This window comes from Egretta garzetta, unplaced genomic scaffold, assembly GCF_000687185.1.
Source record: "Egretta garzetta isolate BGI_Z169 unplaced genomic scaffold, ASM68718v1 scaffold11, whole genome shotgun sequence".
In the NCBI taxonomy this organism is placed as follows: domain Eukaryota; kingdom Metazoa; phylum Chordata; class Aves; order Pelecaniformes; family Ardeidae; genus Egretta; species Egretta garzetta.
In genome coordinates, this window is record NW_009258621.1 from 31,256 (window position 1) to 49,693 (window position 18,438).

The window sequence follows — 18,438 nt, forward strand, 5'->3', positions numbered from 1 at the left end:
CAGATCCCAAAGCAAACGTGGCACTGTTACGGCTCAGAAAAATTGACAGTGCAAAAGGAAAAGGGAAGATTCTGATCCATATTCTTTGTCCAGAGCACTACAGATCCAATTCACAGAATTTCTATTCCACTGAACTGTACCACATTAAAAAAAAAAAAAAAAAAAAAAAAAGAGAGAGAGAGAAAAAAATTACAAGCATAAAATCTGAAAACCCTGGGAAACAGAAAGGTATCATCTTCCCTAAAAATGATTCTCAAATTGTTGACCAAAACCAATGGCATGCCATTGCTGTTTTTCAGGGTTTGGGTTGTGCGGGTGGAGCTGTGGGGTTTTTTGTTGGTTTTGAGTGTTTTGGAAGGAGGGTGGCAGATAAATTTGGAGAAGGGGACAATTACTGTGACTTGATGCTCCATCACTCTAAGGTAACTAACTGCTGTCCTATTTCGTTAAACAATCAAAAAAGGAGTCTCAGAGAAGAGTGAAGCAGAGGGTCATGGTAAAAAGGTAAAGGACAACGCACTTACACAGGGGCATCCTCAGTAATTCAGATGCCTACACATTTGTTCTCTCACTGACAAATGAGTTAGGTTCACATGGGAGTTTCAGAACCATTATGGAAGTATTACTGAATTACAAATAGAAAACTGAAAAAAGATACAAAAGGATTAAGTACTTGGTTCCATTAACATGGTTACTGATAAAAGTCACATTTTCCTCATTATTACACATGCATGTAAGATGAAGAAAAAGTGTAGAAAGTAATAAAAATGTGTCACCTTCCCCCTCCCTCATCCCACATCTTTCTGGGCATAAATTAAGCCTTACAAATGAAAAGGCTACTCTGTGACATGCAATTTTTCTTTTAATTAAAAAGCTGGCTGTGTTGTGTTACATTACAAAAATGTCCACATGCATAAATCTAAAAAAAGCCCCAAAATCTACTGTAAATCTACAACATACTAATGATTTACATTTGACTGCTGATTCGCATTATGTAGAAGTCTTAGATTTGGTAAAGCATTGTAACAATGTAGGAAGGCATCTACATCTTTAAACTCTGGACTGTATTTGCTTTTTTTATTTTCCTATAAAATTGCATGAAGGCTAACTAGAGAGGCTTCCTATCATAAAATTCCAAAATCTTGATATGTCATCACCATCTAGGTCATTCACTTACAAATATTGCCCTTTAAAAGCACGCGTTTCTACTCATTCCATGTTTTGTGAACTGAACTTCTACACATCTGAACTTTTAAATTATTCATGGAAATATCAGATACGATAGGAAGACAAACCTGAGATACATTTGAAGTACAACAGTATAACTTGCTAACTCCTTCATTAAGAAAACCTCTCTGAAAAGCCTTCCCAAGCTTTTCCCTGTTTTTTGTCTTAACAACAAATTCTGAAACATGTGCAATTTTATCTTGACATGAGTAGACTTCAAAGCACTGTGATCTTGTCTGATAGGTGTAGGAATTTCTGCATAATCATTACAGTAACTTTAAGAGTCTTTTCCACCCTGCTGTAAAGGTCAGAAAAAAGCTGCAAACTAGGAGGGGAATAGCATATCACCCGAGTGATGTGTCTGAAGCTTTTCAGAATAGGTTGTTTCTCCCTCCTTCCAAGTGTCTGTCTCCGTTTTCTTCTAACAGTTCACAAAACGTAGTCAGTTTTATACCAAGTTAAAGAGCCACATCGGCTTAGTACTAGTCTTTCTATGCCGTATTCGACTTGCTGAGTTCCTGCCTGATAGCTAGAGAGAAAGAGAGAGAAAGAGAAAAGTTAACAAATCAAAGTCAAGGCAGAAAGCCAGAATACACAGCTGACCCCTTAAAGAAGGCTTGCCCTGCTCCAACAGTCTTATAACGTGAATAACCTATGTGTAAGATCGCTTCAGACAAGTGTCATTCCCAACCAGGCAGTACGCTTTTTCCTCCTGTAAAATTTGTAACATCTTATTTTTTACTTCTGCATCTCCAGCAAGTCTATGACCTTACCTGATGTTAATCACTACCACTGGGATTGTCAAGGAGCATATGTGGGCTCATTTATTTTAATTTTTTGTTTGTTTAAGAGCAGCCTCAGGGCCCTCCCTTATTTGCTCCGTACTGTTCTAAAAGGCTGCGGTACACAGCACAGTCAAAATATAGAGAAAAGCACTGCATTCTCTGTAGCCCCAAACCAGCCAGCTCTTTCTACGACATCAGTCAATGACATTTGATATTTTACCAGCAGTAGTATCAGTTCAATATGACGTGTTTTCCCCTTTTTTTTCCCTCCATACTTTATTGTGGTAGTTACCACAAAGCAAAAAAAATTGCTAACCAAGCTAGTAGATCACACAGTTTTATTTATTTCTTGACTGGTGGACCTTTAAGATTATGCTTTCTCAATGATTTCCCTTAACTACAGAAGACTACTTGGGAAAGTATCTTCTGCTAAAATAAAAATGAAAATTGTGTAATTCTTTTCTTTGACTCTTATGTTACAGACCAAAGAGGAGAAGACTGAAAGCTGGAAGCACAATCTTGGTCTGAATATTGCCAGTCTTTAAATACGCACCTCAGCAGCTCTGGATTATTTGAAAATAACGCACCTACCACCACATGACACAAGGATAACTACAAATCACTCAAATACAGCATCCCTCCAACCACTTTTAAAAGACACATTGGTGTCAATGTGCTATGAAAACAAAAAGCACAGGAGAGAAAACATGCCAGCACATCAATCAGAACAGGTCTGCCACAAATGGAAGCGTAACGCTAGACTAACAACAAAGCTACTTTTACCAATATATCACTCTTGGGCTAGAAACACATTATATTTACATTGTCATGCATCTGTACCTACTTACTCTAAGACTGAACAGCAGCAGGAAACAGATTGATACCTACCATCAATGAGTTCTTCCTTTAATTTCGTTAACTCCTTCCTCATTTCATCTAAAATGTCCTATGGTGTCAGAGCATAAATAATAGATTAGTTTTGTAACATGCACGCATTAGTTTTGCCACCTGTAATTTTCTGCTCAGAGAAATCCAAGTCTTCCAAACTTTCATCAAGCTTTAACCCTTCTGAAATACATAACCCAGCCTTTATCTTCCAAGTTAATACCCCAAACCTAAAGCATCCCTAAAACTTTCTTACTACCAGTACAATGAAGAAGAAAAAAAAACATTCTGTAGAAGTCCTACAAATTGATTCCTCTAGAACTTACAAGAGAAGAAGGGACATACTGAAGTTAGAATATTGCATTAGTGTAATTGCTAAATAAAAAAAAAAAGTAAAAAAAAATTTAGCACATCCTTTTAAAATAAGAAAGCTTTGCTACAGATGAAATGTGATGTGGAATGCAAAAAAGTAGCTAACTAAAAACCACAAGCCAAGGAAATATTCAAAGAAAAAAAGGGAGCTCAAGTTATCAAGGTATTCCCAGTCGCCAAGGGGAATGTGAAGGAATGAAGGTGACGGAGTGAAGTGCCATCCCCCCACTTGCTGTTTTCTCCATCCTTTTGTCTAAGTGATGTTAACTGATGATTTGGTGACAATGTTTTCACAAGCAGAGTGTGGGGTAGTGTCTGTTTCTGCAGAGGAGATTGTCACCTCCTGGCCAAATCTGTAGTGAGCAGGAAACTCATCCAGAAGATTTCAGCTGTTTCCTTCTCAGCTTTGGGGTTAGCATGCTGCTCGCAACCAAAGGTGCAATTACTCTAGCGTACTCTAGACTTGCTGAGTCCTTTATGAGCTGCTGGTGGAAGACACACGCATGGACACACCTTCCCTGCCTGAAGTCATTCCTGGCGTAAGAGCGCGTACCAAAGCTGCAGAGGTAGGTCTCCCAATTCGCCAAGTCTTAGACGAGACTCTTGTATAAGCGGCAAGAAGCCTTGAAGCCGGAGCATGGCCACCAGTTGCTGGGAAGGGCAGCGGCAAGGAAGAGCTTGCCACGTGTCCACTAGAAATAGAGCGCGAGATGATTTTGCTTCCAGAGAAAAGTCTTAACAGAGGTAGTGAGAGTCAGCATGCTGGAAACTTGGGAGAGCTGTGCTTTATGGGATGATAGGATCCCCATCCTCTGTACCTTCAACATGAAAGAACCACAGAGAAGAAGGAAAAAAAAAAAAAAAAAAAAAAGGACCCCAGAAAAAAAAAGAAAACAGAAGAAAAAAGCAGCCAGACTGCCATCAGCAGCATTTAATGGAAGCTGTAGCAAGAGTACCGCAAATCCTCTTGAGATGACAAAATAGGAGTACCCCTTGAACTAGATTCTAGAACACCACCACACATGCTTCAGAACCACCCACCAGACCTGAGCCTGGCTCTAGAACCACACAAAGTCAGAACATGATCTAGAACAAAGATCTAGAACACCGAGCCAGAATCCACTCTAGACCAAATCACTGAGTCAGAACCCAATCTAGACTTGATCGCTGCCACGGGGCATGATCTAGAACCAACCACCAAGTTGGAACATACTCCAGAACAAATAGCTGAGTTAGAACCCACTCTAGAACCTCTCCTCCCTACTCGGGAGACCAGCCTGTTGATCCAAACATCACTTGAGCAAGATTCCTCACCTCCAACTCCAGAATTCACACCCCCTCTAAAAATCACTGCCTCCAACACCAACGCCATGGCCCTACAACCAACCATTCCCCGAACCCACCAAGTCTGGAACCCATCTGTCATACAACCAACCACCGCTCTACAGACTCCTGAATGTAGAGCTCCCTGGCAACAGCAAGCACATCACTTTCCCCTTTTCAAGGACAGGGATCTGACTTGAGCAGAGCCTTGCCTGGAAAAGAGGCAGATCACGTCCACAATACACTGCATGCTCATGGCCTCTGCCAGAAAAGTAACTAGCACCATCTACAGCATACTCCCCAAGAAAAGGAGCTTCCACCAGCTCAGCATGGACAAACATGGCCAAAATACTGTACCAAGACCTCAAACATGACTCCCCATACCACACAACTCAGACTGGCACTGAGAAAGTGCACTACTGCTTTTGCCCAAGCCTCACTCAGGAAGCCACCAGCAGGCCAGCTAGCCCCATCATACCACTCCTCTATACAGGGACACCATGCTGAAATGCTGCTCACCTATGGGAATCAGGCTTCCCTGCCGCATGTTGTCCTCGCAGCTCCCAAAGACCCTGAAGATTACTAGACACACCACAAAGCACAATAAAGCAAAAATACACAGCAGCATTCTCGCACATGAACACCACCAAACACCTTACGCAAGTCTGCTTGGGTCAGCATCAGCCCAATGCTGCAGGCAACCACTGCTCTCAAAAGGACATCTGCACTGAAAGCACCTACCAGCAGCAGCAAAGACGATCATCATAGGGCCTCCTCAGCAAAGGGGGGCTTCTCAGTGGTTGAAGGAACACAAATATATTACACCCACTTGCTCCTCGGGGGGCCCCTGTTCTTAGGAGTGTGGAAGGTCTGCTCAGTCTAAAGATCACTAACGCTCTTAACTGACAGCTCCTGTCTTCATACAAGTCACAGGAGATCCCTTGCCAAGCCTCTGGTTGCACAGGTTTGTCTGTTTGGCACACGTACTTGACAAAGGCCTGTCGCCTACAGGTAACTGTTGCCAAACAATTTCCAAAGCACCCCATAACGTCTTTTCCTCATCCAACAGCCGGTGGCTGCCACCTTCTTCCCACAAGACTCTCCTCTGCTCTTAGCCAGGACAGCTACACAAAAGGTGGTATCGCTGGATGCTCTTTCACCACCAAACTCATGAGCACGGGTGCTCACAACTGATACAAAACATGGTGATACTTGTTTTGCTAGAACTGCTCTGAGGGCTTGTTGTTTGTTTGCTTGTTTGTTTGGGTAGAGATCAGAGAGAAAGGAAGGTTTTCCAGGCAAACCAGTTTCCCAGTTCCCTCCAGAGCATCAACACCATCTGGTGTGTGCTGCCTAATGCAAAAGCAGGAACAAGCATCTGTGAGAAAGTAATGGGGCTGTATAAGCTGCCATCCTACAGTCACAGCTTTTAAGAATACCGAAACACATCCGGGGAAAAATAATGACTAATAATTAATAAATCATTATTTATGTTTGGAACTAGTTAGGAAAACAGTTGAAAACTGGTATTGGAAAGCTACAACCCCTTATACCCAAGTTTTCTGTTCAAAGCATTATATACGTACCTGCTTCAATCTGTCATAATCTAGACCTTCTGACTGTACTCCATTGGCACTGGGTTGCCCCGTTGGTGTAGATTTTGGTCTGCAGTACAAAAACAGATCCATGAATTACTACTGGTCATTCATTATTACAGGATACATAGGACTTCCCTATCAAACTCGCTAACATTCATCAATCAAAACCATAGTAAAGAATCAGAATGAGAAGAAGCATTGGGAGTGGGAGGGTGGGAAAATCAGGCAGACCCCAAATACCACACAGAATAGAAAGCGACAACCAAGAAAATTTTCCACATACCAGAAATGTAAATTACCATAAGAATAAGAGTTATTAGTTCAAAACAAGAACATGTCAAGTAGCAGACAGATTTCACTGTCAGCGGTTTCTTGTTTTTTCATAATGGGCATGAAAAGCTGAATGCCTTCAAATGTTACTTTCCCTTCTCCCTTTTCAACTGCTTACTTATTTCGAAACAGGCCCTCTCAAAGAAACACTCGCACTAACTGATGACTACATTTTGATGATGTAACTGTATGAATTCTGTGGAATCACTCTGGCAGTTTTTCAACATTTGACAGGACAAGGCTAAGCAATCTTATATAAGTCCCTTCCAACATAAATTATTCCATCAATTTCTTTCTAAAGCTACTGAAAGCAAATACTGTAACAGCAGCAATATTTATAAGATAATACTTGGGAGGAAGTTCTAGTGTTTTAGACTACGACATTCAATTTTGCTTATGTAACACTCTTAAGACATCAAAAACTTGCTTACCAAGATTCTTTTGCATTTTTAACACACATTCCAGAAGCGGCAGGTTTTCTACCTTCTCACTTCTCTTTTCTGACCCCCTCTGTTTGTGCAAGGTGTAACTCAGACTTGTGTACTTACTACACTTCCATGGGGCCTTGCATACCTACAACTACGAGCAGAGACAGAACCTAGATGCTAACAGCAGGAACACAGAAATGATTCTCCAAAGCAGGGATGGATGGATGGATGGGTGGTGTTGGACAAAGAGGGAGGAATGTTCTGCTGTTCTTAATTACTTTTTAAATCTTGGCTAACATCCTCTCTCCATTACTCTACAAAATGTTAAGGAAAAAAAAGTTGATAAAATTGCTGACAATATTGCTGACAATTCAAGTTAAGAGGTTTCCCCAATGTTTACGATTATTGCATTATGCTAACATTAAGGAAGGGAAGGTTATTAGTAGGCTAAGCTGGGTCCTATTTCATTGTCCTTGTATGTGGCATCACTGAACAAAAAAGCCTGGCCTAAACTCAGTGTCTCATTGCAGAATTCTTACGTAGGATGAATCCATTAAACACTGCATTTTGTGGGATTTGCTACCTGAAGGTGCAGCCTTTTTATTACAATGGAAGGTGGCCAGGAACCAAAAAAGACAAACCAGCAGGAAAGGCACAGTTCTACACTTTATCTTCTCTCAAATAGACGGGATAACACTTTTTTCAGAATAAAGCAAATGTGTGAGGGACACAAGCAGTACATCCATTGCTTTGATTTTTCCATTTATTTATGTATTTTTAATTTAGCTAACAAAAAAGCTGTGTTCTCACTCAGAAGAATGGTGAATATAATATACTATATCATGTTCATTTGTTCTGACAAAACCACTACCTTCAGCTTTCATGCCTTTTCCCTTACAAGATAGCAGCTCATCCATGAAGACATTGTCTGATTACACTATCTTTGTTCAGGACGAGCAGAATAAGCCTCGTACTGAATTGTCTTGATGACTTTTATAACCTGACAGGATTACCTTTTTATTTGCTAACTGAAGGAAAACACTCAAAATGCAACTCTCAACTGAACAGGGTATGCACACCAAAATGTCATTTTGATACTACAGGAACTTTCTCAGGTTTGTGCTCTCCAGCAGATACTTTTACCTCTTGTAGGTTCCCAGTGTGAAAAATGTTAAGAAACAACACGGGACACAGGAGTTGCCCATTTTTCCTCACCCTAACCTGTAATAGGGTATGCCTGCGTCATTGCAGAGCCTGGCACATTCAAAAATTCATTGAAATCTTCATACACATTCATAGCTACCGAGTAATTCTGGTGACAGGACATTTTTAAATTGGTACTCCTGAGCCCATTCATCTTTTCAAAAGGCAGTAACTCCAATGTAGGCAGTAGAAACCGGTTGATGATTTTTTTTAATGCTTCATGGTCATTTCTGTGCGCTGACAAGTTAGTTATGTCAAGCCTAGTGGCACCCATTTAGGAAAACTGCCAGCATTTAACCACGCAAAACAGAGTCAGCCGAAGGGATTGTATTAACTGGCCCTTTGCTGATGGACTTTGTGCCAAAGCAGAGAGGTGCAGGAACATCAGCTATACCAGCTCAGTTTTTCACTGGGGATCACAATACTCAATTGCTACAGCTGTTTAGACCTAAGTCTACAGCTGTTTAAACGTAAGTTCCAAGAGAGAAATTGCTAACATTATTATTGCTTGAAACACACCAAAATGAAAATACATGATCCACCAACTAAGACAGAAGATAAAATTCAGTAATTTGATAGTGGAAGAAGCTAGAAAAATAGAATTCATCTTGCAACCACCAGAAAAATCTACAGTGTGCACTAATGCTATGAAGACAAATCACAGCTTAGGATCTTTTACAACACTCTTTAGATAGCAACAGTGTTTAGTTCATGAAGAAAGAATTCCTTGCTCAAAAACATTCATTGAGATGGTATCTTTGGCAATTGCTGCTTCATCACGTATCTGATATTTTAAGTGTTACTTGCAGTTTACACCTCCAACTGCGAACACTAACTTACTCCAAGCGGAACAGCACGACTTTTTCAGGTTCTCCACATATAGTTTCTGATCATTTCCACTGACTATCGCTTTGTTCCCATACATTACGGCATTACAGCATTTACTCAACATGACTGAAAAAAGAATCAGTCTCCTCTCAAATGCAATTTCTGGCAATTGATAACAGGCAGCTACTACCTGCCTTAATGGAAGAACCCAAACAAGAATATACTTTAATATTTGAAGAAGATAACTTTAAAGAAGTGCTCTCCCCAGACAGCTTCATGTTTATTTTGCTTCAGATCTTTAGAATAAGGCAGCTCTACCAATCATACACTAGATACTCATGCTATCTGTCAAAAATCTTGACAGGAAAGCCTCTTTATAAACTCTGCCTCTCGGTCTTAAGAATGTATTCCATTTTTGCTTTCCAAAATGCAAGACATTCTTCATTCAAACATGAAAGACTGTAATTTGTAAACTAGGTAATTTCTAATCTCAGGTAAAACTAGTTGTTTCCCCCCCCCGAATTATCCTATTTTTCCTTCTTCAACTAGGTCAGAAGAAAGATTAATGGTGAATGCAGTTGCCATTAAGACAGACATTAACTACTGAAATTTAATGAATGAAACATCCCAACCATTTGATCCTAAGATGGCTAAAGAGCTCTCCCGTGTGGTTTTTCACAGCATTGCCTAACAGAACAGCAAGGCAACCTTGATAGTCCCTAAAACACCTTCAATCAAGCATGCAAGAAAAAAGATTTTATTCATGCCAACATGCACAATACACCACCCAAGATAAGTAGCTAAAAGGGGAACTTTTCATACAAAAGATTAAGTAGTCACCACAATGAGTGCCTTCATGAAAAACAAAGCTGGAATTTGACTCAGTAATTCTGAGGGGCTCTAACACATTTACTTGTGGAAAGCTCTTAAAACCTGAAGGTTTTCAATAACAGTATTTTATGACTACCACTACAGAGAGTGAAAACTGAGATCTACAGCTTAAAATACACATAATGTTAATTCTAACTTGTGAGTATGTTCCCAACAGAAACATTAATTTATGTTTAACAAGTCCTTTTTAATTTTTTTTTTTTTCCTTTCCAATGCAAGGAAAACCTATTTATTATCTCTACTTACATTTGCAAAAAGCAGATGTGAAAACTCAACTGGAATATTAATGGCTATTCCTGTGTATCAAAACTTACTTTTTTGAAAACCTGCTTATCAAAAAATCACAAATGCTTCACTAAATCCTGGCATCTCCAACAGGAATTTGTACCTTTGCAGGTGGCAACTGGCAGAAAGCCAGCATTTAATATGAATTCATAGCTGGGTCTTAAGCCATCTCAATTTGTCTTTGACACAATCTGCTTTTAACCAGTCAAAAAATGGGCTCAACTGGACAAACAAAATGTGAAGAGGAACCTGGTGATACATGTGGTGATTACCAATCCATGTAGAAAAAGTCCAACCCTGAACTGGTCAAAATGGTTATTACAAAATCTCAAATCCCAACAGGATGATACCTGTTTAATGAATCATAGAACCTGTTTTCAGAAGCAAGCAGATTTTTCCACGGAGATTCCCGTCTACGAAGGGGAGAAACACTACCTTAACAAGCTGTATTATGTCGCAATTTTGTTCAGTTTTAGCACCTTAAGTACCATGGAGTTTCACTAGCTGTGTTCCAAGAGTTCTATCTGAAATGTTTCAGGACATACTAAAAGCACATAGCTTAAGTTTTCTCAGTCTGTTACGAAAAAAAAGGCCTGATTTAAACAGGACACTGGTTATTTTAGAATACCTAGCACATTCATTCTTAAGAACAACTCTTTCTTTGTCTACCTGTTTGGAAGCTCTGAAGAGAAAATTTAGCTTACTTGCCAATTTCTTAGGTATGCTTTGCTTAATCCCTGTAAGTGACTCTCATCCCCTGTAGAGGTCATAAGCAGGTTCTTGAGCCCTACCAGGTGAAAGATATCCTCTTTTGGCAAACACAGTATTAGCGTTTCAAATAGCAGCACCCTTTGCCTAACTCACTCAAAGAAAGTTACTTTAACAAGCTGCTTGCCGAGACAGACTTGGCAACTGTAGAGAATTAAGAAAAATGCAGGGATATTCAAGAGAGACTTCTACTAATATCTTTTATTTCTCAGTCCAATGTTTATTCCTTATCCTGGCAGGGCAAACTCAACACTGACTAGAAAATTGTACCAGCAGTCTTAAAACACATGCTATGACAACTTCCAGCAGGTTATGACAACACTGGAAAATAATACTGACATTTGATAAACATGGAATTTTTATTTTGGAAGTACTTTTTAGAGTATACACCCAGTCAGGCTCTCATCAAGCTGAATTCGAACAACATTTTCTATTGGATGACTGAAGACAAAAGCTTGATGGAGAGATTTTCTCAATACATCTCAAGAGAAACCTCAAAACTCCTCTGTATTCATGTACTCCTCTACAGGTCAGAAAACATTTTTAAACAGACCTCAGTAACCTCTGAATTTCACCAGTTGAAACAAGATCAATGAAACAAGATTCATAAAAGAGTTTACAAGAAGCTACGTCTATGGGGACAGGTAGAATGAAGACTGAAGGACATCCCAGACTTCCCAAAGGAGCCTGATATAGAGAGTTGCCCTATTTATTAATCCCTTCGGTTTCCTTTCTTCAATTGCTTACCCACAGGTTATCCTATAGCCAAAGGGCCAGGTCAGCAACTGTCTTAACATGAAATCTAAAATAATCTTTAGGATTCCTTACACAAATTATTTCTGTGACAAGTTCCCCCTCAATGCCATGTATTGATACCTTGATCTGCTTGAAAACAAGAGACCTTGGTTAAAGCAGGTAAGACCTACAGGGGGTTGAGGGGGAAGGAGGTAGGGGGAAGTCAAGGCTAAAGGTAAAAGAAGTATTTTGTTACTCTGACAGTATAGCAGAGGGGACATTACCACCCATGTCACCTGCTTTTTGACAAAAAACAAAGCAAGCAACCAGAATCAAGGATGCAAACATTTTAAGCTCCTGGACTTAGTTATTTCTGAAAGACAGACAAGGATACTGATACAGGCTGAGAGTGTTTACTGCTGCATTTCAGAACTGAGAAGCTTGATGGCAACCTCAACCACAAGTAATGCCACTTAGAGAATAATTGGGTTTTCTTCTCTAATCACCAAATCTTGCATTGCTGTTTCCAACAGGCCAGAATTTAAAGGAGAATTCAAGTAATTTCAAATACAGCATTTGCAAATTTAACATGTTCTTTTATTTTCTCTCCACAAATTCAGGTAACTTTGTCAGATTATCACAGGTCAGAATCCTTTAACCTCTGTACACAGAATATACAGGAATTCTAACATGAACCAAAAGCCTTCTATTTAATGTAAATGCCAATTAAATATACCTCAATAATAAAAACAATGCTAAAGCAGCCATTTCACTCTTTTGCATTACTGAAATGCCTACCAAGACTCCCGCTGCCTACCAAAGTTCCATCTGACAAGTTACCAAAGATTGGTGAATGCACTGAAGGATATATAATGTTTGTATGCTTCTTTAGGATGGACTTCCTTAGATCGGTGTGACACAGCTACTGAAAATTGTCACAGAATCAAATCTTGCCAAGATGGCTTAAATACCTAGATAACCATTCCATGACTATCATAAATAGAAAGGAGAAAATCTATTCCACTAGATTTACTACTGAATATGTGAATCACGGCACTGAATTTGGTATTCCCTTGCAGGAAAATTCAGACTTTAAAATCTAAAGAATTAAACATTGCTCTAGGCAAACATACACCTTAGTAACTGAAGTTATACACCAGCAATTGCTAGGGAATTGTTTTGGGCTTTACTTTTGACTTTACTGCCAAAAATATCACTTATTAGTGTTCTCCAAAAGTAACTCTTCATTCTTAATTAAAACTGCCAAAAGCAGTTTCACAGCAGTAATTTTACACCCGTACATTTTGCTTTTAATATTAATGAGGTGATTTTTGCTATTTTAGTCCAGTATCTTTAGCACCACGAGCAACAACACCAAATGTAAGGAGAAGATGGCTGGTACAAAAGGGAGTACCTGGAGATAACAGGTGACTTGCTTCCATTCACTGTATTTGTTCTTTCCCAAGGCTTTCTTGTTAGTTCTGGAAAACATGAGAAAATTAAAAAAAACTGTCTTCTTCTATTCTTTGTGCAATTTACATGAAGAAACTTCAAATACCTGGAAACTTAAGTCAGGTTTGGGAGGTAGGGAGGGGGAGGAGGAGATTGGGTTTGGTGTTTGTTTGGTTTTTTTAACTACATTGCATTAGTTCTTTCATATTAAGCTACCTCCTGTTGTATTCATCTTATTTTTAGTCCTACTACCATTTACGTTGTGATAGCATCTTAAAGTCTTGCTTTTGTTCTAGACATTGTAAATGCCTCTTGATTCTTAAGCCAACTGGTAGATGGTCTGCCTATACTTGATGTATTTTATGGCTTCAGTTGTGAAACACAGAGTTCTGGAATTGTAACCAAATAGTCAGCTTCAAATACTGGGGGAAGATGTTTTTAAGCTTAAGGAGCTTTCCTGAGCTGTTAATGAATTACATAAAATTAATTCAGTGTCAATTTCAGTGTCACGATAGCAGAGATAATGCAGCCTCACACAACTAGAATACATCTCAGCAACAAGGTATTTACTTCCCACCAAAGTCTTGTCCCCAAAAAGATACTTCTAATTGCAACATTATCATTTCCCCCTTTCGAAATAATACAGACTCAAAACTAAAGGAACATTGCCCTTGGATCCAGAAGAGGCTGTAGTTTACTCACCACCTGTGATACTAGGCGAAGTGTTACTGTGCATCTCTTCTCCCATCTGGGCAGCTTATACTCTATGGGCAAGCACTCTACTATACACTGCAGAAGAGGACTTTTGGGCCTAGTCTATAGACATAAATCTAATTTGTAGTCAAGTTTTAAAAGCCCAACCTATCTTTACACATGCTCATGCTTCAGTTTCCATTCTGGAGCCTTCTTTTTGGTTCTGCTTAGAATCCTCTCCAATAAACTTTGGCTCTCTGTCCTGAGTTTATTACAGTGATCTGAAGTCAGAGGTGAAAGCTAGCTTTATCATGCAGGTTTGTTTGTCAACAGCAGACAGACAGAAATCACAGCTGAAACAAGGCAAACAATTCAGCTCAAAACTGTTTATTTTTTGTTCTTGCATGGTTGAATGAGTTTTTTTTTCCTCCTTTAGTGGTGTCGCCTAAGCCCTTCCTCAGCCCATACCTATCACCACAAATGCCTCATTCCTTACAGATCAGGTTTTCATTCCTTACAATCTGCACAAATTAAAACAGTCTTTCTCTAGCGAATTGTTATTTGCTATCATTACTTACTCAGGACTTTAACATGCCACCGACCTTCTCAATCTTTATTTCAGATTTGGGGTTTATTTGTTTGGTTTGTCCCCTTTCTTTTGTATTGCTAAGCTGGGCAAGCTGAGAGGCAGAAATGCCCTGTCAGAGCCTCATATTGACCAGGAGTTCTCTGGGATGCAGCTAGATACCGAGAAGAGTATCTGAACTGCAGAAGTCTGCTAGCATAGCCTGTGACCCAGCCAACTACAGGCTGCCAGTGTAGTGGCAAGTCTTAAGCTTAATTTGATATACTCCAGGACTTGTCCTGCCATAGAAGTTATTTTAGCAGGATTTTAGCTGTATCTGCAAAACTGAGAAAATTTTGCTACAACTGCAGCTTGCTCAAGGACCACAAGATTATCCTTGTCTAGCTGAAACAGCAACATTATCCAAGGGTAATACATCTGTTGCCTATCCCATGGTTTTGAGCTTGTTTTGTTTATATTATTACCTAACATGTTTTAACATAGGTTTTACATGACTGTGTGTTTCTTCCCCTAAAAGGAATATACCATATACAGAAAGGGACTAGTATATTTAAGTAATCATAGCGCTAACTCTCCCTGTAAGCAACAGGAGAGTGTACAGCCCCTTCACAGAGTTGAAATGTATCAAAAATAAACGCAAAGAGACGACCCAAGCTCAGGACAGAAGAAACGTCTCCCCTTTCAACATTGTACTCTTCCTGACAAGGAATGTGGAACTCTGATAGTTCACCACAACAGCTCATAGGAAGGGTAAGCACAATGCCAAAGAGGTAAATGTTAGCAAGTCTGTGTATAACAATTTCAGTTATATTATTAATGGTAATTAGACATAATTACAGAAATTTTTGACCTGGCCTCTGCTCAGTATGCCAAGCATTCCCCTTAAACATTTTAAAGACGTGTTCCAATGATGAGGCACATCACTATTAGAGCATTTTACATCATCAAGAAATGAAGTGAGATCTCTCCATTGGAGGGAAACAGTCAAACCTCTGAATGCATTTGACATTTTTATAAAGTTTGATGAGGCTTCTTATTATGACAACCAATTAAAGGAACCACTTCCACTGTTTTTGATTTCCCTCTTTTGGACCTGTATTATTATTAGAAGCATTCCAAAAGCAGTCATTTTCCCGAGGCTAATATCTCTGCAGTTAACAGAAAGAGGCAAACTCCTAAGCTAAGGGGAAAGAGGGAAGAAAAAAATAAAGGAGGGATTAAAAACTTGATTTGTGTTAAGTTACTTATTTTGCCTTGCAGTCTAATTTCTTTGGACTACCAGTTGTATCTCAACACTAACAGTTTTCCAGTTATTTCCATCCAGACACACTTAGCTCCTAGCTCTCCATTTTATCCCACAGCCAGTGGCTGCCTGGGTTTTGTTCACCCTACAACAGCGGTTTTGAATATTAAGGCCTGAACACCATCAACTGTCTAAATCATCTAGTGAAGAAGTATACACATGGGCAAGCAATCAGAGAAAGCTAGAACATACTGAAGACTGGTATATTCATTACCTACTCATTTTCCTTCTGCTTCCAGTATCTTTTGGCATGACAAATAGCAGGCTATATGGCACATCCTCCCCCTTTTGTATGCATGTAGGGGAAGGTGGCCAGGGAAGCTAAGGATACAAGGTGTACTATTAAAGGACAGGAAAAGAAAGTCTTGAGTGTCACTTGAGTCCTTGTACACAAGTGTTTACCATATGAATACATATGCATGCTGACAATACATCTTGGCCAGCTACAGAATTGGTGAGATGTAAGCTTTCCTTACTGACTGCAGCAGAAGTTTTAGCTATACAGTTCCAAACTGCCACAAGCAGACCTCAGCAGAGGAATCATAGTTAAAGAATTTCTTCTCCATGCACTTACATTGATTTAGAAAGGACACATGCATGTGAGGTAATCTTTACTAAAGTACTTGGAAGCAGCAACTGTTTCTGTCTGACTCCGACAGTCTTGTACGTCTGCCTTGAAGGAAACAAACTACTGTCCCAACTCATGTCTTGCAATGACTGAGACAACTTGCTTTCACATTCACTACCAATTGCTTTCTGTGCATCAGCCCCATAGGTTAGACACAGGAGGACCCTATAGAAAACACAGTATTCCAGCGGATGTTCTTTTACCTGTTATCTTCTGAAACACTGTTGAACCACGACCCATTCTACAGCAAAATGCCATGCTGTAATCATGGGAGAAGAGGCAGGCTCTGAAATTTAGCATAGCTGACTGAGATCTGTCATTAGGTTTTAGCATTGAGCCACAGCATTCACAAACGTGTGCTACTTACCAGGTGTGCTTGTTGAAGAAACCTTAGAAGTTGAAGACTCTGATTCTTCCTGATTAAAAGGGAGGAGAGAGGGAGAAGGTGGGGGAGGAGGAAGAGGGAAGGGGGGGGAAAAAAAAACCACCTTTGAGACTTGTGACTCTAATGGATTTATCTCAATTGTTCAAATATTTATTTCGCTTTTTATATAGATCTAAACGGTTCTGCTCAATTGTATGTAGAAAATGTGCAAGCACTATGCACTTCACACAATAGTGGTTGTGTGTGTATATATATGGTAAAGTATAAATAGTCTCTTGTGTACACCATTAGAATCTTTCTCATAATCCAGTATTGAATAACATGAAGTAGATAAAATTTCTCAACTCACAGTTTTATCTTCTTTCTGCTCTGGTTCTGTTGATCCCTTTTCAGCAATTCTTCTCCTATAAGCAGAGACAAAAGTTACCAACATCATCATGGCTTTAAGATGGAAGAACATTGTTTACAGCGTGATAGCTAGGTAATTGAAAAATTAGCATTTAAAAAAGTACTTTCAAAATACTTCCAAGCACAAAGACTTCCTGCCAAAGCAACCCTGCAATTCTTTCTCCTCTTAAAGTCTGTATCCCCTCCCCTACTGCTGCACAAAGACATACACAGAAGAAAAGTACTCGATTACACTCAAGTAAAAATGGCTATTCACAAAACGTTATCAAATTCACAAAGCAACCACAAGAGCAAGCCGATGTTTATTTGATCCTTAGCCAGCTGAAAACAGGCACCCAAAATCCTACCTCTGTGATGACCAAGCAGCTAGGGCACAGGAACAGCTCCTTACCTCCTGGCCAGCAGGGCGCTCATTTCTTCCATCAACCCACTGCCTCCCAAGGGAAGTGGTCCATTTCCACGGCCACTGTCTGTTTTAGATGAAGCAGAGCTGCCTCCTCCTCCTCCACTTGAACTGGAGGAGTCTTCAACCTTCATAACATACAAAATAACAGTAGATGTGCGAATAAAACGATAGCCAACTTAATGAAAGAAACAAAGTTCATAGACGAGAAAGAAACAACTGTATAAAGAATGTGATGGGCTGGTAGTACACCCTGTAACACTTTTTTAATAATGAATTAAGCCTACTCCAAAAGTCTTGATATTGCTAGTAATCTTGAACAAAAATTACAACCAGTACAGGAAGACAGGATTTAGAGACAGGAATTGGAAAAAGAACCAAGAGTTGTATTTACCCGTGAGACTTTCCGAAGTTTGGCTCCAGCAAGTGCAGCTGCTAGTCCAGTTAAAGGGCGATTTTCTTCGGATGCGAATCCCACTGAAAATCCAGAGGTGGGGAGGGGGGGAGCAGGAGGCGGAAGGGGAACAGGAGGAACTTGGCTAGGAAGTGGAGGAGGTGGTGGTGGTGGCGGCGGCGGTGGCCCTGAATGTGGAAGTGGAGGTGGTGGTGGTGGGCCAGGAGGAGGTGGGGCTGCTACTGAAGACTGAGCTGGGCCAGGGGGAAGGGGGGGTGGGGGAGGAGGTGCAGGTGGTCCTTGGACAACACCTAGTATCAAAGAGAAAACAAATATACTGTATTAAGGGTTTAGAAAAACAAAATCTCATGTCCATTGAAATATTGGTTCTTTTGCTCAGTGCATGAGACATTAATACTGGTAAGGGTCCTTTTCATAGGCAAGAAAACACTGCGAATTTCAGTAGGAGAGAAGCATTCTTATTAAATGCACTAAAACCATTACATAGTGTGCTATAAGAGATCAGAG

At 39.9% G+C, this 18,438-nt stretch overlaps 1 protein-coding gene across 1 annotated transcript in view; it reads right to left on the bottom strand.

Annotated features, from left to right (window-relative positions):
• Positions 1 to 691: 691 nt before the first annotated feature.
• The window catches only part of ENAH (ENAH actin regulator), a 51,654-nt gene continuing 33,907 nt past the window's right edge, over positions 692 to 18,438 (bottom strand). The window contains exons 8-16 of the mRNA XM_035903664.1: positions 17,911 to 18,221; positions 17,505 to 17,644; positions 17,055 to 17,109; positions 16,688 to 16,736; positions 13,073 to 13,139; positions 10,506 to 10,568; positions 6,179 to 6,257; positions 2,901 to 2,958; positions 692 to 1,756 (exon numbers count right to left, since the gene is read on the bottom strand). Of these exons, the coding sequence (XP_035759557.1) occupies positions 1,719 to 1,756; positions 2,901 to 2,958; positions 6,179 to 6,257; positions 10,506 to 10,568; positions 13,073 to 13,139; positions 16,688 to 16,736; positions 17,055 to 17,109; positions 17,505 to 17,644; positions 17,911 to 18,221 (860 nt within the window). The 3' untranslated portion in view covers positions 692 to 1,718. The remainder of the gene's footprint in view (positions 1,757 to 2,900; positions 2,959 to 6,178; positions 6,258 to 10,505; positions 10,569 to 13,072; positions 13,140 to 16,687; positions 16,737 to 17,054; positions 17,110 to 17,504; positions 17,645 to 17,910; positions 18,222 to 18,438) is intronic.